The sequence below is a fragment of the Wyeomyia smithii genome, chromosome 3 (genome assembly GCF_029784165.1).
Source record: "Wyeomyia smithii strain HCP4-BCI-WySm-NY-G18 chromosome 3, ASM2978416v1, whole genome shotgun sequence".
Lineage (NCBI taxonomy): Eukaryota > Metazoa > Arthropoda > Insecta > Diptera > Culicidae > Wyeomyia > Wyeomyia smithii.
In genome coordinates, this window is record NC_073696.1 from 150025920 (window position 1) to 150052156 (window position 26237).

Consider the following 26237-nt stretch of genomic DNA (forward strand, 5'->3'; position numbering starts at 1 on the left):
AAGTAATTACCTGTAAATTGTCACAAGCTGCTTCTTTGTTCACGTGCAACGGCCGAACGGTAATCAAAGAGATGTAATGACTTGGCTTGGCCCAAAATATGTTTGCTTCAGAAAGAGGCAAACATATTTCGGCCATGTGTTTAACCACTTTTTCAACTTTTTCCAACATGTTAGAGTATACAAACTGTTTCTATGACATTTTATTGATGTTACTACAACAACGAATTGTTTCAAAAACATACATATTTTTTTTACAATAGCTTCCGGACGATGACTTGTATATTACCACTTCCTCTTGACTTTGGGTTGACTCAGCCATGACTTTGAATATGTATGAACTAATTCCAAAATAACACTACCTAGAGCCAGTTTTTCGCCGAAAATTATAGTGTAGAATGATTCTTAGGTGTGTTGTTCAATGTTGCATGCATAGTTTTTTAATATTCATTTAATTTATCAGAAAAAATGCGTAGAATGTTACCGGGTGGGCCAAAATACCCCCGTTATTCTATTAGGGATCCGGTTTTTTCCGTTTTTTTTTTCAACATTAAACAATATCGCACGCTTAGCTTTGAACACATTGACAAAATAATTTAAAATTGAACAAAATCGGATATTTGCATTTTAAACAAATTTGAGATTTTTAAATAGATAAGTTTTTGTTAGATAAAATTTTTCTTTTTAAGGGTGCTCTTTTTGAGATTTTCCGAAGAGTTTTAAACAAAAATCAGAGATGACCATTTTTTAACCCTCTACTGCCCAATGCCGCCTTTTGGTGGGTTTCAATCAAACCTCTAAAAAGCTTCAATAAATACTTCAAAAGTGTTTATAATGATTCAAAGTGATTTTACCGAAGCCCGTCTAGAAATTAACTTGAACACTAGAGAGTTAAATCACTTTTTGTTTCTAGTCATTTTTTTCAATAATTTTAAATGAAAATTCTGACAATTTTCCAAAAACTTTTCCCTTGTTGAGTAGAAAAATAAAAAAATTCAGTTCTTTTCAAATGCTAGTCCAGATATTTTAAAAATGAAGGAAGTATGCAAAATTGCTCAATTGCCTTGCATCCACAAAGTTTCATTGAATTCTGAGAGGGTGTTGCCCACTACTCAGTCGAATTGGTGCGAAATACTTCAATATTAAATTCTAGGTTGCTGAAAGCAAGGTTGCAAGGCTTTCCGCAAAATCGACTGTAACAACCCTGTAATTACAACACTTTTCATCCACTCCTAACATTATCACCTTGTTTATTTACATTGCTCGATTGGTACCCTCTTTTGACACTGATTTGGTTTCATCTTTGCGCGACTCTATATTATAAACATAGACTCTGGTAAAATGATAATACAGTGACTATAGTAATAAGGATCTGTTTCTTTTTTTTTTTTGCTACATTGTTTTGGGACTGGGGTTTTTTTTTATTTGCCTTCAAGTGCAACATTCAACTGCCATATATTAAACAAACCTCTCTATAATGATTCAGACTATTTGGAAAAAAATATTAGTTTATTTGAATGCACTTATTCATACAAATACACAGAATTTTGGTACCAGCGCACACACTAATAATATGCACAAAGTGAAATTGTACCTGTTATACATATTCTTTGATTGACAGTAACATTATTATTTAATAATTGTTATTCTAATATTTTGATAGAATACAACTCAAAAGGGTTCATAGGATAGTAAGCTGCCTAAAATAACGAACAGATAATGAAAATCACAACATTATCACAACATAATTGGAACGAAAACATTGCTTATACAAATCAATACTTATGAAGCGACTTATAGGTCAACAATTCATACCTGTTTTACTATCCTGAATCATAGCACTCAAATTGTTTATATCCAGTTTATTAACACCACAAGCATCGGAAAATTTATCAAGAAACATGTATACTATCGTGAAATTCGGATCAAGTATGCAAAAATCCTTGTTGTTCGACGTCATACTTGCAACAATCTGAAGTTTACTCCTAATTTTAGTTGATAATCTTAATTTTACGTGCACAAAATGTTTTGAATTTTGACTTCCAAAAATATAAAAGAAAAACAATCATATACGAGCCACAAAGTCGATATATTAAAAGTAATTTATACTGGTGGTAGGAACGCATGCTATTCGTTTCATAGAGCTTTATATGTAGACACTCAAAGGGAGAGATACCCCATAAAAAGACCCTCCTATTTTTCCCCATATTTAGTACATTCTGGTATGCACAATTCCCCGATTCCGACGAATCAACTGATTGTTGCAACAACTCTTATGGGAGTTTAACAGGGGGTTTACTGAATGATCAGTAAACGAAATCGGTCGACGAAACCCAACCAAATCGAGTGATTTTAGGGTGATTTCGTTCGAGCCCCCAAGTATAGATGACAGTTCTACAAGGTATGCTATGCACGTCTATGCATTAGTATTAGTGAGCGTTATAAACTCTTTCAGATTTTGTAGGAAATTTGAGATGATTATGCATTTTAAACTAAACATATAAAACATACTTTCCTGAAAAGTTATAGAAATGATGTAGAAACATGTTTTATTTGTGAGAAATACATAAAAACGCTGGGGTTTAGGTAAAATATGCTGTTTTTTATCGTTTTGCCGGTAACCTTTTTGCACTTTTCGTTTTTTTCTTGTAATCTTATAGCGCTTCTTAATAGAGTCGCTTATGTTTCATACAGTTACAAAAGTCATGAGCTATGACAATGACTAAGATTATGCTCCAACTATTAGAAATATAGCATTTTTATATATTTTATTTCGACATATAACTGGAGATTCACTCTCCAACAAAAAAAAAATCAAATATAAAACAACATAAAACGAGAAATTTCCAAAAATGTTCTGAATTCCATACAAAACGCGAAATTTTTCATAACGAGATTTGTTTGTGTGCGTGGATAGATAAAAATTTAGCATACCTTGTAGAACTGTCATCATACTTGGATTATAAACATATATGTCTATAGACTCTGAAACGAACATGTCAAAATCAGAGCCAAACGAACAAGAAAGGTGACACATTAAAAGGTATTGCAATCAGGTACAATAAAGAATATATTTTTCTTTACACGTTTTTCATGGTTTATCGCTAAATAATAAATTGAGAATGCTCCAAAATTGCTGTATCATACTGATCAACTGGTGGTTCACAAACCTTTTGTATGGTCAATAAAATAATGATCAATCATGGTGAAAGTATATCAAATTAAACATAAACATATAATTTTACACTTTCGCGGTTTTTATGATGCTCTTTATTATTTCTCAGGACTCCCACCGTCACGTCACCATCAGTTATACGCAGCGATGGAAAAAATCGTTTATAGCGATTTTTGAACACATAAATCTCCTCTGTGATGCAATAACATCGTTGTCAGTGTGCTATATATATATTTACTCTTCTCACATCTGCAAGCAGATCTATGTGTAAGACGAGTTACGAAGATTGCAAAGGAGCACCATATATATAGTATCCCTGCTGGCGTACTCTTTTTCCCTTCTTTCGCACTATTCACCTCTTCTCGTGAGTGCTAACAACAACATCTGTATCTAAATGTGCACAGCTGAGTATATGGAGTTAGTCGCAATGTGTACATATGATGAACAAAGATCATTCATGATCATTCAGCCAATGATTGTGATTTTTGTCAAAAAAAGTGTGTAGTCTCCTACACCCATGCAACTTAAGGATCACTTAAGGTTTGGTGGCAGGTGCAAGTTTTTAAAATAACTGTGAAAACTAACGGAACTGGTGATACGCTAGTAAATAAAACGCGAGGTGTACTCTTCGACAGTCAACTATAAACTACTTTTATTCTCTCGCATCAGAACACTGAGCCAGCCAGTTGTTCAGACAGGGTTGTATTCTAGGGTGGTCACCACAGTTCTCCCCCCTTTAGTTTAAACAATATTTCTCTGAAAATGGCCAAACTTCACTGCCATACCGTTATTCGTTTTTTTTTGAATGCGGTTATACATGACTGCCGCTTTAACTTTTTTTTCAGATAGTGGCGAAACAATACTACCACAAACTCAAACTTATGTTTGATTTAATAAATAAAATCGACATCCCTTTTAGGACGCTTCGGTCTACTAGAGCGACGCAAACTTTCTGGATGACAACTCGAACTTGACGGTTGATTCGATTGCGACCACTGTCGCGTAGATGGTCCCTCCTGGGGATCAACTTCCTCAGGCGGTAAACACGCCGATGTGTCGCCACCTTCCGAATCACAAACCATTGGATGATCGTCAGATGTGCCTCGGTAGATATACGAATCTGCTGCGAAACCAAGGAATCCGCCAGCATCGTCGTCAACGCTTTCATCGTCATCGTCATCGCGCGCTCTTTTCCGGTTAACACTCCTTCCTTCCTCCCTCGCAAAAATCAAACCGTGACGATTTCTGCGGGCTCCAACCAGCTTCAGCTGGTTGCGGTGCGCCAGATACACCCGACCTCCGACGGAAACCTGAAATGTCGTTGAAGAAACACGCTTTAAAAATTTTGCTTCAAGCCACCGCCGAATGTCAGTAGGTTTAAAATTTTTAAACTTTTCATAACCTTGATACTGTGTTTCTGAAAAAAGTCAACAAGTTCTTTAGAATTAAACGGCGGTCCTCCGTCCGTAACAACTACGTCCGGCAACCCAAACCTAGCAAAAACGCTGATAAATTTCGACTTCACACTCCTGGCATCTGTACTAAACTTCATGTACTCAACTTCAAGCCATTTTGAAAAACTGTCGACAATGACCAGGAAAACTTTTTTGTCGAAATAAAAGAAGTCCGCATGAATGTGGGTAAACGGTTTTGTTGTAGGGATCCAGTTAGAATGTGGTACCTGCTTGGGAACAACATTCATTTGACAACACACAGTACAAGCGCAGACAGACGTACAAGCTGAGTTCCAAACTTGTGTAAAGTTTTTTGTAGTAGCAATCCGTAACCAGATAGCGCTCCCAGTACCGCCAGCCTCGTACACCAGCGAAAAAAAAATTATTGTAGCGATAAGGTCACCAGGCAGCGCTAGTGTACATGTGATTTATAACGCAATTTACTTTGAAAATTTACACGGAAATTTTGATCAATGTTGTTCTTGCTTGGACGCCTGTCTGTGGTACAAGTTTTAACAAAATTTTCAATGTCAATACTCATGCCATGCCAGTAAACTGTTCTTCTGGCCCTCTGCTTTATTTTGGTTATTCCTGAGTGATTTTTTTGCAGTAAACGCAGAATTTTCTTTTGCAAACTAGCAGGAATAACGACACGGTCCTGGTATAGCAAACAACCCTCTACTACTTCCAAGTCTTGGTGTTGTGCGTATACGTCTAAAAAACTTCGATCTAACTTCTGTGGCCAACCATGCTTCATGTAGTAAACAATTTTTTGCAAAAACGGATCTTTTTGTGATTCACTCGCAATCAAAGCATGGTCTAACGGAAACTCATTGGAAACATTCAAACTTTATTTATTCCTTTTGCAGACTTAACGGAACATTTTCAGGAAGAGGAAATCATGAGTAAAAATCTGCGTTGCCCATCTTTGTTGACGGCCTGTAAACAATGTCAAAATCGTAAATACTTTGTTCCATTACATATCTTCGCAGACGCGTCACAAACAACGTATTTTTTTCCTTCTTTCCCGAAAATTCCAATCAATGGCTTATGATCAGTATACACAGTAAACTTTTTGCCAAAAAGAAACTTGTGAAACTTTTTGATGGTGCTAACAACTGCCAACGCTTCTAAGTGCAAAATTGGGTAGGATTTTTGTGCATTTGTTAAACTGAAAGAAACAAAACTAATAGGTCTTTCCTCATTCTTGATTTGATGTGCGATTACGCCGCCTAACCCATAACTACATGCATCTGTTACAACGACAACAGGTTTCCTCGGATCACAAAACTCTAACAGCTTTGAACTTAGCAACGCCTGTTTACAGTCTTCAAACACTCGACTACAATCTGAGTCCCAGACAAACTTAACGTCTTTTTTTAATAAACTATACAGACAGCTGAGGCGTGAGGACAAATTGGGTATGAACTTCCCGTAGTAATTAACCAAACCCAAAAATGCCTTCAGTTCAGAAACATTATTCGGAATTTTAGCTTTCCGAATAGTCTCGACCTTTTCCGGGCACGGCAACAAACCTCTGTCGCTCAAAATGTGACCCAAGAATGGCAAACTTGAAACAAACCATTTGCATTTTTGTAGATTAATCTTAATATTGGCATTGGAAAGACGCTCTAAGACCAAATTAAGCTTCCGTACGCAGTCCGAATAGTCCTTGCCTGCTATCAAAACATCGTCTAAGTAACAGTAAACTCCGTCGATATTCTTCAAAACCTGATCCATGATCCGCTGAAATATAGCCGCACTTGAAGAAGCACCCTGTGGCAAACGATTGTACGTAAACAAACCTTTGATTGTGTTAATCAATATGATTTTTCTTGACCTTTTTGACAACAATAACTGTGTATACGCACCAGACAGATCAAGAGAACAGAAAACCTTCGCGCCAGCCAAAGACGCAAACAAATCCTGTGTTAGTGGGAGCGGATACACATTAGGAATCAAAACTTTATTGATAGAAACTTTACAATCAATAAAAAAAAATAAATAAAATGATGATGATGGTCCCACCTCATACCCCTACATCGGTTTAAGCTGGTCGATTTATCTAAGTAAGATATTATATAGAGTCATACAATGTAACCAGTTGACAAACAAATAACGGACTGGTTATTAATACAGAGATAGTAACCCTTCAAAAGAATACCAATAATTTGAAAATAAATAAAAAATAAACGATTTTTCAATAACATTGATCCAAGGCTCATCCAGAACGTTTCCAACCCGAAAATTATCTGGACTTGGTTAGGAATTGAACCTAACATTTAGGAGCGTTAACTAATCAGAATTGGTTCTGGATAACGATCCAGAACTACGAGAGAGATCCTATGACACTATAATTCCCGATAACGAGCTCTACAGTCCACAGGCAAACCCAAGCCTTTTCAGTTTTTTTCTCCGAACCCTTTTTTTAAATCGTAAAAGCAAATTAATTAAGAAAATAAAGGTGACAGCAACCCAAAAAGCAACTTATCAACCCGTTATGCTTTTTGTTTCAATTTCAGGGGTTTAAACCTGATGTACTCAATATCCAGATTGTCTATGTCAGTCTACGCGCGCGTGGCTCAAACATGTGTAGCCGACTCATTTTTTTTAACTCTAATATTAATTATTATATAACTATATTCAAACAAAAATCCATCATCATCAATGAACATAATAACTTGATGTACCCAATAAATTAGAAAAAAAGTTTAAATTTTACAATCTTCGTCATTAATTTACAAAAAATTCTATATAATTAATTTACGAAAAATTCTATATAATACAAAAAATTCTATATAACCATCCTAATGCCACCGTCCTTTTTCACCACTTGAATTACGGGTGACGCCCACTCGCTCGAATCTATCGGTGTTATGACTCCATCCTTTTCCAAACAGTCGAGGTGCTGTAAAACCTTGTCCCTCAACCTGTATGGAACGACAGCACGCTTAAAAACCGGTGTATGATCTTTTTAAACTAGATCTGCTTCAAACCCTTTAATTGGCGTACATAAAGATTTATCAAAAACATTGGCAAACTTACCCTGTATCTCTGCAACAATCTGGTCCGGGCAAACTGCCAGTTGATTTATACTGCTTCCAAACGCCTTCCTCCAGTCAGGAATGAATACATCAAGCCAGTCTCGTCCCAACAAAGGTGTGAAGCAACTTCCATTTCGCAAAACGATCGGTTGAACAGTTTTCGCTTGGCCGTTAAACTCAACTTTTACCGTTATTTCTCCTTCCACCTTCATCTTGCTGCCATTAATCACTGCTAATTTCTTGTCGCACGTCTCTAATGGTATGTGATCGAATTCTCTCTCGTACATCTCCAAACTGATGACGGAAACTGCAGCGCCACAATCAACTTCCATTTTCAACCGCAAGCCGTCAACGTAAACGTTACGGAAACACGGTTCGTTGATTCTGTTGACTGATGATATCATCAAACAGTCCATGTCGTCGTCATCCGAGACGGATCTATTCAACCGACGTCTCAAACTTTTCTGATACTCGTTCAATTCTGGCTTTGCTGCTGGAGAATCGACAAACTTAACTGACTTTTTCTTGTTCTTCAAGTCGTAACAAAAACGACGTGTATGTCCACTTCTGCGACAGAAATTGCAAAACAGATTTCGTGACTTTGAAGTGGAACGATTTTTACGGTCAAACGAAACTGATCGGCTTCTGCTCCTACCTCTGCTAGGCTGACGACTCCGTCCACGCGAGCGATCTCGGAAATGAGACCGATTGTCCCGATTTCCAAGTCTGTTCAACACGCTCGTACGGCGCGAACTGGAATCTCGAGAGATTATTTTCACCCTCTCTCCTGCTGCTTCCGTATTCGTGATGAGTTTCTCCGTTTTCGCCAAGGTTAGATCGTCCTCATCAAACAAACGCCTTTGTAGCTCCTCATCGCGGATTCCACAAACCAACTTATCGCGAATCGCCATGTCTTTAAACTGTCCGAATTCACACAACTCTGCTTGGAGCTTAACAGCTAGTATGAAATCCACAGCTGTTTCATTCGGCCCTTGTTCGCGTTTGTAGAATCTGTAGCGATGGATCAAATCGCTTTCCGTCTTGTCATACCGTTTTTTAAGAGCATCCGTAATCTCCTTAAACGATAAAGCTTTCAAATTTTTGCCAGGGAAAAGAAGCTTTATCTCGCTGTAGACTTCCCTGCTACAGGTAGCGAGAAACGAAACTTTTTGCTCCGCCGGATCAACCACTTTATGATGTGCAAACACCCAGTCCAACTGCTCCAAAAACTGCGCAAACGGAATAGTACCGGGAACGTACGGCTCGATTTGATTCACTAACGGCATACTTGACATGATGAAGAAAAAACAAACAAAAATAAAAAAAATTGACAAACTAAAACTTGTACTAGTGTGCAAAATTACAAAAATATTTTTTCCAGTGTATATTTCGCTGGTGCGATCAAATCAAAACAAACTGAATTTGATCTCCACACAACTCAACACAAAAAACAGCTGTGAACAACAAAACACTTTTGCCTATTCCGCTTCGTGCGGAACGAAAAACACATGCAAGAATACAATTTGTTTTGGCGGTGCGATGATGCAGACAAAAAATGCCGCCGATGATTAGTGTTAGTGCTGAATCAAACAGAACTTACATGCAAAACTTTAATATGCTGCTGTTTGATTATGGTAGTACAGCATAAACTTTGGCAAAATCAAAAATGGCTCTTTTGCCTATCCGATCACGGTAAAAACAAAATGAAGCGCAATTCCTCCTGCGCGCTAAACAGTCGAAAAAGGCTTACAATCGCACTTTAAACATGCAGTTAAAACAAGATAAACTGTGCAAAAACTTACGTGATCGTTGACGCAAACCTGTTTGATCGAAATGAAAAAAAACTTCAAAAAGTAAAACAAACCTGATCTACCAGGATAAACTTTTTTTTTATAGATTTTTATTATTTCGCGGAAAAACACCACTACCGCTTTTCAACACTGGCTCTCCGCAAGCGAATTTCGCGAATTTCTAAGAAAAAAAAAAACTGATTTCCTCGTCGCCACTAAAATAACTGTTAAAACTAACGGGACTGGTGATACGCTAGTAAATAAAACGCGAGGTGTACTCTTCGACAGTCAACTATAAACTACTTTTATTCTCTCTGCATCAGAACACTGAGCCAGCCAGTTGTTCAGACAGGGTTGTATTCTAGGGTGGTCATCACAGTTTTCAGTTGGTTTAGAGATCCTGCTTGTATCAAACGTATGTCATGATCAGCGTTGCCAGGTCATTTTTTCAAAAATCTGGAAAAGGCAAAATAAAAATCTGGAAAAAATCTGGCAGTCATTTCGTGGGGTGAAAGGTTAATTTTTCGAATAAAAGTTTTGGGGTACGCAAAATTTGAGGTGACAAAATTGCAAAATTTCGCGCCAAAATTGAAGTGATGACCTTTTTGCGGAACAGAGAAAATAAAATCTGGATAAAATCTGGATCATCCATGAGAAATCTGGATAATTGGACATCAAAGCTGTCTACCTGGATACATGTTCAAAAATCTTGATAATCCAGCTAAATCTGGATACCTGGCAACGCTGGTCATGATGGACAGAAAGGTTGCAAATGTTAATATATCCGAAAAAGTTCAGCAAGTTTTCGCAGTAGAGAATTACGGTTTCAGGTGCATCGCGGCACACACATCGATCAGGGGCGGACGAAGACTGATTTGAGCTGCAGGCGAAAACTGATTTTGGCGCCCCCCTCTTTTTTCTCGTTCACAGTCAGGTTTTTTTACGCGGGGGATACGTATCTGTGAAAAAAAAAGCGTGTAAAAAACCGCGTCAATTCAAAAATCCGCGTAAGGTAAACCACCAAGAAAGGTTTTAGAAAAAAAAACCCGAGACGGTCTACGACCAGTATTTAAAATTGTCCTTATAGGCGGTTATTTCTGATCTTTCGGAGGCGGAGAGTTTTTTTTTTACTAAATCTTTTACTCAATAGATACTCAGAAGTTTTTGGTTCCCAACCCGCGTTAACTAGGAAAACTCGTGAATTTTTTTTTTAATTAGGTAGTGAGCAAGATCGCGCCAAATGACCTATGGTCGAATATCGACCATTTTTGCCGCCATTTTTGTATAGAAAATCTGTCTGAGAATGAGTTGTAGGAAATTGAAAATGCACCATAAAAAAATATACACTGTACAAAAAAAAATTTTTTTTGACCAAAAAAAAATTAAAAATAAACATTAAATTTCAATTAAAAAAAAAGAGTTGAATTTTTTTTTTATTTTTTTTTAAAGAAACTTGACGTTAATACGCAACTTTAAAAAAAAGTCCAGGATGGAGAAATGAAAAATAATTTTTTATGGTAGATTAATTTTTTTTATAAAAACTCTAATTTAAACATTTTTCAAAATATTTGTATTCTGATGATTTTAAAAGATGCAGAGAGTCATTTTAAATCAAAAAGCTCTTGGTAGTAAACATTCTAAAGGCATTGGTTTTCGAGTTATTTTTAATTTAAGCTCGAAAAATTATTAATATTTCGGAAAATACACGTGAGCAGAATCATTTCAAATCGACTGGAAATACGCGAAAATTTAATCGACCATTTTTGATTTGAATGAAACTTTGCACACGTATTTGGCTTAGCAAACTGAGCATTTTTCACAGATGGAGAGATTTTTTACACCCATGAGTTACATTCTATAAGGGCGTATGCCTTTTGGCATAGGTTTTATTCGAAGCATTGTAGCCCAGAAGCCGTTGGTTGTATAGGAAAACTTTCTGAGAATGAGTTGTAGCAATCGAAAACGCATCATAAAAAAAATATACACTGTACAAAAAAAAATTTTTTTGACTAAAATAAATTTAAAATAAACATTAAATTTCAATTTAAAAAAAAGAGTTGAATTTTTTTTTTATTTTTTTTTTAAAGAAACTTGACGTTAATACGCAACTTTTAAAAAAAGTCCAGGATGGAGAAATGAAAAATAATTTTTTTATGGTAGATTAATTTTTTTATGAAAATTCTTATTCAAGCATTTTTCAAAATATTTGTATTCTGATGTTTTTAAAAGATGCAGAGAGTCATTTTGAAACAAAAAGCTCTTGGTAGTAAACATCCTAAAGGCATTGGTTTTCGAGTTATTTTTAATTTAAGCTCGAAAAATTATAATTATTTGGGAAAATACACGTTTTTCTTAATTTGTCCATGGTTCTCCAGCAAAAACCATACGTTCATTGGAATGCTTGATCAAAAATATACAATTCATTCTTTGACAACAAAACGATTGGGCGAACGGTTCTCAAGAAAAGAATTAAATGTTCTAAGTGATATAAATATATATAAGAATCAAATATTTATTTTCGAGTTTTATTATCTTAGGAACATATTTTTTTATGACATAGATAGTTTACAGAACTAGTTGCACCTTATATTTTATTTACATCATAAGTAAATGATTCGTCATCTTTTGAAAACAGCTTCGTTTGTATCTTATTTTCGGAAATCGGAGCAAAAGACTAATACTTTTGTGTGGCAGCTATTATTATAGATTTTTTGAAAATATTGCTCCATTCTGTTACTCCTTGTTCATATTCTTCATATGATACCCAACTAAATGACATTTTTGATGAATTTTTATTACTTTTCTGATTAGACCAATCATACAATTCTTTTGCGCTTGTAATGGGATGTTCATGTTCTTTAGCTAAACTTGCATTTCCTGCCATTCGTTTTAATATGCCACCTATTGCATTGCATGGGCCTTTACCATGATAAGTCGCAAAAAATACCACTCTGCATCGACGTTATATTTTGTTTTGAACTTGCAAAGACTTGCAAAGTTTTTTCTATTTTTATATTGTGAGGCAGCTCCATCAGACATTAATATCGCTTTTTTCAATTCTATTGTTGTTTTCAAAAAACTCATTAATTTGGCAATGAAAACCTGAACCGCAACAGTATCATGAAGGAGTACTTCCGATATTATGATGAAGCTGATATTCTTTAGTGTTCCAGATTCTGAATAGTAAACAACGAAGGGATGAACGGTGGCTTGACTATCATTCCAATAACTACACGAATCACAAATTGATAAAGACGTATTAAAATGAGCTTGACTGTTCAATATTTTTAATTTTGCAATAACGTTTTCGTTTAATTTGCATAAGCTTGATGAGCACCAAAGATCAGGGAAGGGTTTACAGCATTTGGGCTTGGTGTATTCCATTTTCACTATATTCATCATCACAAAATGCAAAATGTATATATATATATATATATATATATATATATATATATATATATATATATATATATATATATATATATATATATATATATATATATATATATATATATATATATATATATATATATATATATATATATATATATATATATATATATATATATATATATATATATATATATATATATAATAGTGTTGAAATGTCACCATTTGTGGCAGAACACACAATATTAATTCTGAATAGAAACATTGGATTGTAAGGCTAATGATAAATGTTGTTCGTTCATAACAAGTCAACTATGACTACCATAGTGTCAGTATCAAATTCGACCAATAATCGAACCATAAAATCGAAATTGCACAAAAAACTTCGAAATCCGAAGTCAAAAGTGAACTTCAATTTCGTTTTCCTCCAAATGATGATGATATCACTTGGTTCGATCTGACTTAACACCGATGAAATGAATGGATTCCTCATCGTAAAAAACGAAAATCATTTTTGTTTGTTTTGAATTAAATCAACAAGTGACAATTTTATTTAAAAAATGTGTGTGTGTGTGTGTGTGTGTGTGTGTGTGTGTGTGTCTGTGTGTGCGTGCGTGTGTGTGTTTGTGTGTGTGTGTGTGTGTGTGTGTGTGCGCGTGTGTGTGAATGTGTGTGTGAATTAAGGCGAAGGCGAAGCAGGCGGTCGCCTGCTCGTCAATCATTGGAGGACGCCAAATGTGGGAGCTAAAAGATTATTAAACTTGGTGCTCTGTGGTGCCGTTTATAGCTTGTATTAATTGAGTTCTTATTTTTGAGTCTATGTTCTTGGGAAAGGATTCCCCAAGCTATGAGAAAGTCCCTTGTCTCTTTTCTTTGCAGGTTCGTTAGAAGGTTTATGTGCTGTGGGTCTCTTTGATGAGATTTATCAAACATAAATCCTTTGTTTATCACCACAACGTTAATATCACATATCAAGGGAAGTTTGTGCTGTGGGTCTCTGTATATAGAGATTAATCAAACAAATTTCTCTTTCCACTCTTAATATCACATATCAAGGAAAGTTTGTGCTGTGGGTCTCTGTATAGAGATTAATCAAACAAATTTCTTTTTCCGCTCTGAGGGCAGTAACGTTAGGTTATCAGTCAGGAATTACCGGAGGGAAATCAAACGTTATTTTTCAACAGGGTTCGTTCAACAGGTTATGGGCCCAGGATAAACGTTTGTTGTATTGGATAGACATTTATAGGTTTTTCTTAGTAAAGTTTAAAGTTAGAAGAAACTTTTGTAGGTTTTAGTATTAATATGGAGAATAGGGCAAGACGAGTAATCATCTCCATTTTCAAAGGGGATGAAAAGCCATTTCATTTTGGAAATTTCGCATAGAGCATCATTTCAAACAAGAAGGACTTTTACATACCATTGAAAAATCTCCCAAAGTAGAAGATTATTTTGAACCGGTAGCGGGTGCTACTCCTGAAGAATAAGCAGTACGTAAATTATTACTCCAAGATAGATTGCGAGAGGATGAATGGCTGTCAATGAAATATTGATGTTTCTGAACGATGACGCGTTGGTGCATGTCCTAGAATGTATTTATGCGAAGGAAATTATGTCAAAATTGCAAGAAGTTTATCAGCGCCATGGTCCGGTAGCTATGCTCGGATTGCGGTCGCAATTATATCTGTTGCGCAGTCAGCGGTTCAATTCATTCCAAGCACTTTTTACACACCATCAAGATATTTTGCATAAACTATATAGTATGGGAGAAGTAGTGGGCATCAAAGATTTTGTCATTTGAGTAATGACAATATTTTAAAAATAGTTAAAAAAATGAGATGGTTGAGGGGCGATGTCTGTGGCCAGATGACTGTGCCTACCCATGATGGGTATAGATATTTTGTGAGTTTCATTGATGATTTCACTCACTTTGTGGTTGTCTATCTGATTGAGAGAAAAAGTGATGTATTCCATAAATTTATTGAGTATGAAGCGACGGTAACAGCTCTATTTTCTTTTAGAATCTGTCGCTTGAGATCAGATAATGGTGGTGAAAATTATGGGAAAGAGTTCATGGATTTTTGTAGGAAGAAGGGAATCTTAATGATTCCTACTATTCCTTACACACCTCAGCAGAATGGGGTAAGCGAACGCATGAATCGTACTCTTATGGATAAGGTAAGAACGATTTTGCATGAAAGCAAAATACTTCATGAAATGTGGGGAGAAGCGGTTTATGTTTCCATGTATGTTACAAACAGAAGCCCCACTAGTGCTTTAACCAAATGTAAAACGCCTTTTGAATTGTGGTTCGGTGTAAAGCCTGACGTAACGAAATTGAAAACGTTTGGATGTGTGGTGTATGTCCACATTGGTAAGGAGCATAGGTCCAAGTTAGATGTAAAAGCCCGGGTTCTTGTAATGGTTGGTTATGCTCCAAACGGTTTTCGGCTCTGGGATTGCGAGACTAGAAAGGTCATTGTATCCAGAGATGTAATATTTGACGAAAGCAAGTTTTACTTTTGGGGAAAACATGGGAAACAAGATGAAACTGAGCTGCTTGATTTTGAGGCACGTTATGTGGTAAAAGTGCCACCGAAATTACCACTAACGTTGGAGCCCGGTCTGGTTGAAACACCAGTTGAAGAGTCTTTGACTAACCCTGAACTTGTTTCTGTGGCTGAAAACCAAGATGATATGCAATCATTGGTAGACAAAATGTTGACAATACTCAACGTCAAGGAGGTAGATCTAGAAGACCCCCTGCGTGGTTGAGGGATTACGAAACTAGTCTCGCGGTGGGAAACATTTACGGGAAAGTTCCTCAAAACTTAGAAGAGTTGAGGAAGCGCGACGATTGGGCCAAATGGTTGTCAACTATTGAAGAGGAGTTGAAGTCTTTAAAGGACAACAATACTTGGACAATAGTTAAGGAAATCCCTAGGGATAGAAAACCTATCAATTCGATGTGGTTGTTCAGAATCAAAGATGATGGTTCAGAGAGATATAAAGCTAGGCTGGTGGCAAAAGGCTGTTCGCAACGTCCGGGTTTGGACTATGGTGAAACTTTTGCTCCTGTCGCTAAAATGACAACAGTAAGATGTTTGCTATCTATCGCGGTAAGACTAAATTGGCGGATACATTAAATGGACGTGCAAACGGCGTTCCTCAATGGGGTATTGGAGGAAGTCGTGTTTATGAAATTGCCTCCTGGAATAGGCTTACAGTCAAATCTTTGCAAACTTAATAAAAGCATTTATGGCCTCAAACAATTAAGTAGAAGTTGGAATTTGCGATTTGACAATTTCATAACGAATTTGAGATTCAAAAGGTTAGACTCTGATACCTGTGTTTATGCGTCAACAAGAAGGGGTTTGTATATAATTTTATACGTTGACGACATTTTAATTTTTGGTCAAGATCCAACTCAGATTGAGTGGTTGAAATATAACCTTTCGAAGGAGTTCGAAATGAAGGATCTTGGGGAAGTGAGTCATTTCTTAGGCATGGATATCAAAAGGAATCTCGAAAAAGGGAGGTTGGAAATATCTCAAGAGAGGTATGTTAGCCGAATCATTCATCAATTTGGAATGGATGATTGTAAAGTGGTATCAAAACCATTAGACCCCAATGTGAAGTGGAAGAACTTCAAAAACCGATGCGTCTTACAAGGCACTGTTGGGTTGCCTACAGTACTTGACTTTGGTGTCAAGACCTGGCATAACCTTTGCTGTAAGTGTTTTTAGTCGATTTCAAGATTCACCAGAAGAATCACATTGGACGGGACTTAAACGCATAGTCAGGTACACAATGTCTTCCGCTCGTGTATAGAAGGAAGGATGACGAGAATCCGTTGGTCGGATACACTGATGCTGATTTCGCAAGCGATGAGGATGAGAGTAAGTCGGTCTCAGGACACGTGTTCCTGGTTTACGGGAACGTGGTATCTTGGTCGACGAAAAGTCAGGAGATCGTAAGCCTATCGACCACAGAAGCTGAACTGATTGCACTATGGATTGGATCAAAGGAATGGATATGGTTATCAACGCTACTTGGTGAGATTGGAGTCCTCGCAGTTCCATTCACAATATTTGAAGAAAATATACCTTGTATCAGAATTGCGGAAGAACCACGTGAACATAAAAGAACAAAACATATTGATGTAAAGTATGTGTTTATTAGAGAACTGGTTAAACAGAAGAAAATTAATTTGAAATATGTACCTACATATAGCCAGTTAGCAGATATATTTACAAAACCTTTGCCGAAACAGAAATTCCAAGAAATGTTATATTATCTGAAAATGAAAATTGAGGGGAAGTGTTAAAAATATTAAATTTCCATATTCAGTACAACCCTGCATTCGAGTCATGTGCATTTGCTTGATCGCTAAAGAAAATATGTGTGTATGCGTAGAGCAGAATGTAAAGAAGGATAAAACGATTAACAATCGCTAACGCACTAGGTTCAAGATAGATGAGTACCCAAAGTGTTTCGGTAGTTGGTATCTCGATTCAAGTTGGTATCTCGATTCAAGGATAGTTATTAAACTTGGTGCTCTGTGGTGCCGTTTATAGCTTGTATTAATTGAGTTCTTATTTTTGAGTCTATGTGCTTGGGAAAGGATTCCCCAAGCTATGAGAAAGTCCCTTGTCTCTTTTCTTTGCAGGTTCGTTAGAAGGTTTATGTGCTGTGGGTCTCTTTGATGAGATTTATCAAACATAAATCCTTTGTATATCACAACACCGTTAATATCACATATCAAGGGAAGTTTGTGCTGTGGGTCTCTGTATATAGAGATTAATCAAACAAATTTCTCTTTCCACTCTTAATATCACATATCAAGGGAAGTTTGTGCTGTGGGTCTCTGTATATAGAGATTAATCAAACAAATTTCTCTTTCCACTCTTAATATCACATATCAAGGGAAGTTTGTGCTGTGGGTCTCTGTATAGAGATAAATCAAACAAATTTCTCTTTCCGCTCCGAGGGCAGTAACGTTAGGTTATCAATCTGGAATTACCGGAGGGTAATCAAACGTTATTTTTCAACAGGGTTTGTTTAACAATATGATGCAGTGGCGTAACCAAAAATTTTTTCTGAAGCGAAAAGGGGTGAAATCTTGAGAAGCAAAACAAAAATTCCGGACTACTTCGTGATTAGGGCGAATCTTACAATGACTACAAATCCAAAAAAGACAAACAAAGTTTTCAATCAAAAATTCAAATCCTAAATAACGGTGGAACAATATATTTGTCATCCAAATACTCTAATAAAAGCAAAATTGTTCTAGCTTTGTACATGGTAAACCTAAAACTTGAATTTCAGTCGCTTTACATTGTATATTCGAGAATTTATAGTTTCGTCCTTTACTATGCAACCTTTTCGATCTACTCGAAAGTATCGCCCTTTACTTTGCGCCTTATTTAGATCTGCTCGAAAGTATCGCCCTTTACTGTGCGCCTTATTTTGATTTGCTCGACAGTATCGCCCTTTTCTATGCGCCTTAATTGGCCCTGACGACTCTGTTGATATTGGTATGGTTTTTACTTGCGATAGTGAAGGAGGGGAATATTTTTTCTTTTGTTTTCACACATAAATTGACAATTGCATATGAGAATTCGCGTAGGTGCGAACAGCCTTAAAAATCTCTTTTACTTGTGGCAGGGCCAATTTCATTTGCTCGACAGTATCGCCCTTTACTAAACGCCGTGTTTACGTTATTGTATTGGAATACGCCCGAAATTACTTTTTAGAACGCTGTACTCCGATTGGTTACATTTTTATTTTGGTTAGCTACAAACCACCCTAACAAAAAACAAGTTTAAGATACCCAATGAACGTTTAAATAGTTTACATCTGGTTTGTAACGAGTTTTGCAAATTACCATAAACCAGTTTTAGAATATTTCATATTAAGCCCTCGGTTGCCCCAAAAACCGCTAAGTTCCAGAAGGTCGATTTTTGACCAAACAATTTTTTTCGAGATAATACTAGATCTCGACGTTTTAAGTATTTTTAAGACATTTGGCATCGAAAAAAAAGTTTCGATTTTCCCAATTTCATGTACTCCTCCGCTCTTGATAGATTTTCGAGGGTCGGAATATCACAACTTTGAGCGCTTTGAGGCACTCCTAAATCATGTCCGATTATGCTGAAATTTTGCATAAATGGTTTTTTGGGCCAATAAACAAAACATACATACGGTTTTTGAAATTCGATGATAATATGTTTTCCATACAGTCATTGCTACCCTAACATATACTTATTTGCTTTAAAATATGTTACTTGGATTCAAATTACGAACATTCATAGAAATGCAAATGAAGAAACCTGTTGGTCTGCTGCTTGTGATTTAAATCACGTTGAGTTTGATTTTTACCCGGACTTCTCCGGATTCCGGAATCATTACCCGGACCGGACTTTCTGGAATGGAAACCAGGTCCGATGTCGAACATAACTGTTGATATACAGTCAGGTTTTACATGTTTTTTTTAACGCGGATTTCGTTACGAGGTTTTATATATGCGGATCTTTGAATTAACGCGGTTCTTTTAGGCACTAGAGCAGAATCAATTCAAATCGACTGGAAATACGCGAAAATTTAATCGACCATTTTTGATTTGAACGAAACTTTGCACACGTATTTGGCTTAGCAAACTGAGCATTTTTCACAGGTGGAGAGATTTTTTGCACCCATGAGTTACATTCTATAAGGGCGTATGCCTTTTGGCATAGGTTTTATTCGAAGCATTGTAGCCCAGAAACCGTTGGTTGTATAGAAAAACTGTCTGAGAATGAGTTGTAGCGAATCGAAAACGCATCATAAAAAAAACATACACTGTACAAAAAAAAATTTTTTCGACTAAAAAAAATTTAAAATAAACATTAAATTTCAATTTAAAAAAAAGAGTTGAATTTTTTTTTATTTTTTTTTTTTTTAAAGAAACTTGACGTTAATACGCAACTTTTAAAAAAAAGTCCAGGATGGAGAAATGAAAAATATTTTTTTTATGGTAGATTAATTTTTCTATGAAAATTCTTATTCAAGCATTTTTCAAAATACTTGTATTCTGATGATTTTAAAAGATGCCCAGAGTCATTTTGAAACAAAAAGCTCTTGGTAGTAAACATTCTGAAGGCATTGGTTTTCGAGTTATTTTTAATTTAAGCTCGAAAAATTATAATTATTTGGGAAAATACACGTTTTTCTTAATTTGTCCATGGTTCTCCAGCAAAAACCATACGTTCATTGGAATGCTTGATCAAAAATATACAATTCATTCTTTGACAACAAAACGATTGGGCGAACGGTTCTCAAGAAAAGAGTTAAATGTTCTAAGTGATATAAATATATATAAGAATCAAATATTTATTTTCGAGTTTTATTATCTTAGGAACATATTTTTTTATGACATAGATAGTTTACAGAACTAGTTGCACCTTATATTTTATTTACATCATAAGTAAATGATTCTTCATCTTTTGAAAACAGCTTCGTTTGTATCTTATTTTCTGAAATCGGAACAAAAGACTAATACTTTTGTGTGGCAGCTATTTTTATAGATTTTTTGAAAATATTGCTCCATTCTGTTACTCCTTGTTCATATTCTTCATATGATACCCAACTAAATGACATTTTTGATGAATTTTTATTACTTTTCTGATTAGACCAATCATACAATTCTTTCGCGCTTGTATTGGGATGTTCATGTTCTTTAGCTAAACTTGCATTTTCTGCCATTCGTTTCAATATGCCACCTATTGCATTGCATGGGCCTTTACCATGAGAAGTCGCAAAAAATACCACTCTGCATCGACGTTATATTTTGTTTTGAACTTGCAAAGACTTGCAAAGTTTTTTCTATTTTTATATTGTGAGGCAGCTCCATCAGACATTAATATCGCTTTTTTCAATTCTATTGTTGTTTTCAAAAAACTCATTAATTTGGCAATGAAAACCTGAACCGCAACAGTATCATGAAGGAGTACTTCCGATATTATGATGAAGCTGATATTCTTTAGTGTTCCAGATTCTGAATAGTAAACAACGAAGGGATGAACGGTGGCTTGACTATCATTCCAATAACTACACGAATCACAAATTGATAAAGACGTATTAAAATGAGCTTGACTGTTCAATATTTTTAATTTTGCAATAACGTTTTCGTTTAATTTGCGTAAGCTTGATGAGCACCAAAGATCAGGAAAGGGTTTACAGCATTTGGGCTTGGTGTATTCCATTTTCACTATATTCATCTTCACAAAATGCAAACTGTTACTAACACATCTGGAGTATGGCAATCGTATTTATATACGAAAACAGATATTATAGGTAACCCAGTAGTTATTGGTTGCGTACTTTACAAACAGTTATTATCAGTAAACAAGTAGGTAGTGTTGCACGACAAACATATTTTTTTATAAAACATTCGGCAAGGAGGAACGTGTAGGTAGGCTAAGGTTTAGCGCTTGAGTTATTTATCCAATCGTTTTGTTGTCAAAGAATGAATTGTATATTTTTGATCAAGCATTCCAATGAATGTATGGTTTTTGCTGGAGAACCATGGACAAATTAAGAAAAACGTGAGCAAGATCGCGCCAAATGACCTATGGTCGAATATCGACCATTTTTGATTTGAATGAAACTTTGCACACGTATTTGGCTTAGCAAACTAAGGATTTTTCACAGATGGAGAGATTTTTTACACCCATGAGTTACATTCTAAAAGGGCGTATGTCTTTTGGCATAGGTTTTATTCGAAGCATTGTAGCCCAGAAACCGTTGGTTGTATAGAAAAGCTGTCTGAGAATGAGTTGTAGGAAATTGAAAATGCACCATAAAAAAAATATACACTGTACAAAAAAATTTTTTTTTGACCAAAAAAAATTTAAAATAAACATTAAATTTCAATTTAAAAAATAAGAGTTGAATTTTTTTTTTTTTTTTTAAAGAAACTTGACGTTAATACGCAACTTTTAAAAAAAGTCCAGGATGGAGAAATGAAAAATAATTTTTTTATGGTAGATTAATTTTTCTATAAAAACTCTAATTTAAACATTTTTCAAAATATTTGTATTCTGATGTTTTTAAAAGATGCAGAGAGTCATTTTGAATCAAAAAGCTCTTGGTAGTAAACATTCTAAAGGCATTAATTTTCGATTTATTTTTAATTTAAGCTCGAAAAATTATTAATATTTCGGAAAATACACGTTTTTCTTAATTTGTCCATGGTTCTCCAGCAAAAACCATACATTCATTGGAATGCTTGATCAAAAATATACAATTCATTCTTTGACAACAAAACGATTGGATAAATAACTTAAGCGCTAAACCTTAGCCTACCTACACGTTCCTCCTTGCCGAATGTTTTATAAAAAAATATGTTTATCGTGCAACACTACCTACTTGTTTACTGATAATAACTGTTTGTAAAGTACGCAACCAATAACTACTCGGTTACCTTTAATATCTGTTTTCGTATATAAATACGATTGCACTACTCCAGATGTGTTAGAAACAGTTTGCATTTTGTGATGATGAATATAGTGAAAATGGAATACACCAAGCCCAAATGCTGTAAACCCTTTCCTGATCTTCGGTGCTCATCAAGCTTACGCAAATTAAACGAAAACGTTATTGCAAAATTAAAAATATTGAACAGTCAAGCTCATTTTAATACGTCTTTATCAATTTGTGATTCGTGTAGTTATTGGAATGATAGTCAAGCCACCGTTCATCCCTTCGTTGTTTACTATTCAGAATCTGGAACACTAAAGAATATCAGCTTCATCATAATATCGGAAGTACTCCTTCATGATACTGTTGCGGTTCAGGTTTTCATTGCCAAATTAATGAGTTTTTTGAAAACAACAATAGAATTGAAAAAAAGCGATATTAATGTCTGATGGAGCTGCCTCACAATATAAAAATAGAAAAAACTTTGCAAGTCTTTGCAAGTTCAAAACAAAATATAACGTCGATGCAGAGTGGTATTTTTTGCGACTTCTCATGGTAAAGGCCCATGCAATGCAATAGGTGGCATATTGAAACGAATGGCAGGAAATGCAAGTTTAGCTAAAGAACATGAACATCCCAATACAAGCGCAAAAGAATTGTATGATTGGTCTAATCAGAAAAGTAATAAAAATTCATCAAAAATGTCATTTAGTTGGGTATCATATGAAGAATATGAACAAGGAGTAACAGAATGGAGCAATATTTTCAAAAAATCTATAATAATAGCTGCCACACAAAAGTATTAGTCTTTTGTTCCGATTTCAGAAAATAAGATACAAACGAAGCTGTTTTCAAAAGATGAAGAATCATTTACTTATGATGTAAATAAAATATAAGGTGCAACTAGTTCTGTAAAGTATCTATGTCATAAAAAAATATGTTCCTAAGATAATAAAACTCGAAAATAAATATTTGATTCTTATATATATTTATATCACTTAGAACATTTAACTCTTTTCTTGAGAACCGTTCGCCCAATCGTTTTGTTGTCAAAGAATGAATTGTATATTTTTGATCAAGCATTCCAATGAACGTATGGTTTTCGCTGGAGAACCATGGACAAATTAAGAAAAACGTGTATTTTCCCAAATAATTATAATTTTTCGAGCTTAAATTAAAAATAACTCGAAAACCAATGCCTTCAGAATGTTTACTACCAAGAGCTTTTTGTTTCAAAATGACTCTGGGCATCTTTTAAAATCATCAGAATACAAGTATTTTGAAAAATGCTTGAATAAGAATTTTCATAGAAAAATTAATCTACCATAAAAAAATTATTTTTCATTTCTCCATCCTGGACTTTTTTTTAAAAGTTGCGTATTAACGTCAAGTTTCTTTAAAAAAAAAATAAAAAAAAATTCAACTCTTTTTTTTAAATTGAAATTTAATGTTTATTTTAAATTTTTTTTAGTCGAAAAAATTTTTTTTTGTACAGTGTATGTTTTTTTTATGATGCGTTTTCGATTCGCTACAACTCATTCTCAGACAGTTTTTCTATACAACCAACGGTTTCTGGGCTACAATGCTTCGAATAAAACCTATGCCAAAAGGCATACGCCCTTATAGAATGTAACTCATGGGTGCAAAAAATCTCTCCACCTGTGAAAAATGCTCAGTTTGCTAAGCCAAATACGTGTGCAAAGTTTCATTCAAATCAAAAATGGTCGATTAAATTTTCGCGTATTTCCAGTCGATTTGAATTGATTCTGCTCTAGTGCCTAAAAGAACCGCGTTAATTCAAAGATCCGCATATATAAAACCTCGTAACGAAATCCGCGTTAAAAAAAACATGTAAAACCTGACTGTATATCAACAGTTATGTTCGACATCGGACCTGGTTTCCATTCCAGAAAGTCCGGTCCGGGTAATGATTCCGGAATCCGGAGAAGTCCGGGTAAAAATCAAACTCAACGTGATTTAAATCACAAGCAGCAGACCAACAGGTTTCTTCATTTGCATTTCTATGAATGTTCGTAATTTGAATCCAAGTAACATATTTTAAAGCAAATAAGTATATGTTAGGGTAGCAATGACTGTATGGAAAACATATTATCATCGAATTTCAAAAACCGTATGTATGTTTTGTTTATTGGTCCAAAAAACCATTTATGCAAAATTTCAGCATAATCGGACATGATTTAGGAGTGCCTCAAAGCGCTCAAAGTTGTGATATTCCGACCCTCGAAAATCTATCAAGAGCGGAGGAGTACATGAAATTGGGAGAATCGAAACTTTTTTTTCGATGCCAAATGTCTTAAAAATACTTAAAACGTCGAGATCTAGTATTATCTCGAAAAAAATTGTTTGGTCAAAAATCGACCTTCTGGAACTTAGCGGTTTTTGGGGCAACCGAGGGCTTAATATGAAATATTCTAAAACTGGTTTATGGTAATTTGCAAAACTCGTTACAAACCAGATGTAAACTATTTAAACGTTCATTGGGTATCTAAAACTTGTTTTTTTGTTAGGGTGGTTTGTAGCTAACCAAAATAAAAATGTAACCAATCGGAGTACAGCGTTCTAAAAAGTAATTTCGGGCGTATTCCAATACAATAACGTAAACACGGCGTTTAGTAAAGGGCGATACTGTCGAGCAAATGAAATTGGCCCTGCCACAAGTAAAAGAGATTTTTAAGGCTGTTCGCACCTACGCGAATTCTCATATGCAATTGTCAATTTATGTGTGAAAACAAAAGCAAAAATATTTCCCTCCTTCACTATCGCAAGTAAAAACCATACCAATATCAACAGAGTAGTCAGGGCCAATTAAGGCGCATAGAAAAGGGCGATACTGTCGAGCAAATCAAAATAAGGCGCACAGTAAAGGGCGATACTTTCGAGCAGATCTAAATAAGGCGCAAAGTAAAGGGCGATACTTTCGAGTAGATCGAAAAGGTTGCATAGTAAAGGACGAAACTATAAATTCTCGAATATACAATGTAAAGCGACTGAAATTCAAGTTTTAGGTTTACCATGTACAAAGCTAGAACAATTTTGCTTTTATTAGAGTATTTGGATGACAAATATATTGTTCCACCGTTATTTAGGATTTGAATTTTTGATTGAAAACTTTGTTTGTCTTTTTTGAGTTTTGTAGTCATTGTAAGATTCGCCCTAATCACGAAGTAGTCCGGAATTTTTGTTTTGCTTCTCAAGATTTCACCCCTTTTCGCTTCAGAAAAAATTTTTGGTTACGCCACTGCATCATATTGTTAAACGAACCCTGTTGAAAAATAACGTTTGATTACCCTCCGGTAATTCCAGATTGATAACCTAACGTTACTGCCCTCGGAGCGGAAAGAGAAATTTGTTTGATTTATCTCTATACAGAGACCCACAGCACAAACTTCCCTTGATATGTGATATTAAGAGTGGAAAGAGAAATTTGTTTGATTAATCTCTATATACAGAGACCCACAGCACAAACTTCCCTTGATATGTGATATTAACGGTGTTGTGATATACAAAGGATTTATGTTTGATAAATCTCATCAAAGAGACCCACAGCACATAAACCTTCTAACGAACCTGCAAAGAAAAGAGACAAGGGACTTTCTCATAGCTTGGGGAATCCTTTCCCAAGCACATAGACTCAAAAATAAGAACTCAATTAATACAAGCTATAAACGGCACCACAGAGCACCAAGTTTAATAACTATCCTTGAATCGAGATACCAACTTGAATCGAGATACCAACTACCGAAACACTTTGGGTACTCATCTATCTTGAACCTAGTGCGTTAGCGATTGTTAATCGTTTTATCCTTCTTTACATTCTGCTCTACGCATACACACATATTTTCTTTAGCGATCAAGCAAATGCACATGACTCGAATGCAGGGTTGTACTGAATATGGAAATTTAATATTTT

At 35.3% G+C, this 26237-nt stretch overlaps 2 protein-coding genes across 5 annotated transcripts in view; both read right to left on the bottom strand.

The window, feature by feature from the left end:
- Positions 1-2110, bottom strand: part of LOC129732473 (remodeling and spacing factor 1) — a 505162-nt gene extending 503052 nt beyond the window's left edge. For 2 of the 4 annotated variants that reach the window (XM_055693382.1, XM_055693381.1), the window contains exon 1: positions 1813-2107. In XM_055693382.1, coding sequence (XP_055549357.1) covers positions 1813-1957 — 145 coding nt within the window. In that variant the 5' untranslated portion in view covers positions 1958-2107. Of the gene's footprint in view, positions 1-1812 lie in introns of all 4 variants that reach the window. The other 2 variants (XR_008729266.1, XM_055693383.1) reach the window with 2 other exon arrangements.
- Positions 2111-3908: 1798 nt separating this feature from the next.
- On the bottom strand, positions 3909-8032 carry LOC129731797 (uncharacterized). Its single transcript, XM_055692107.1, has 2 exons — positions 7672-8032; positions 3909-4482 (listed from the first exon to the last, which is right to left on the bottom strand). The coding sequence occupies exons 1-2, from the start codon at positions 8000-8002 to the stop codon at positions 4370-4372; spliced, it is 444 nt and encodes a 147-aa protein (XP_055548082.1). The 5' UTR covers positions 8003-8032; the 3' UTR covers positions 3909-4369.
- Between the last annotated feature and the right edge of the window lie 18205 nt (positions 8033-26237).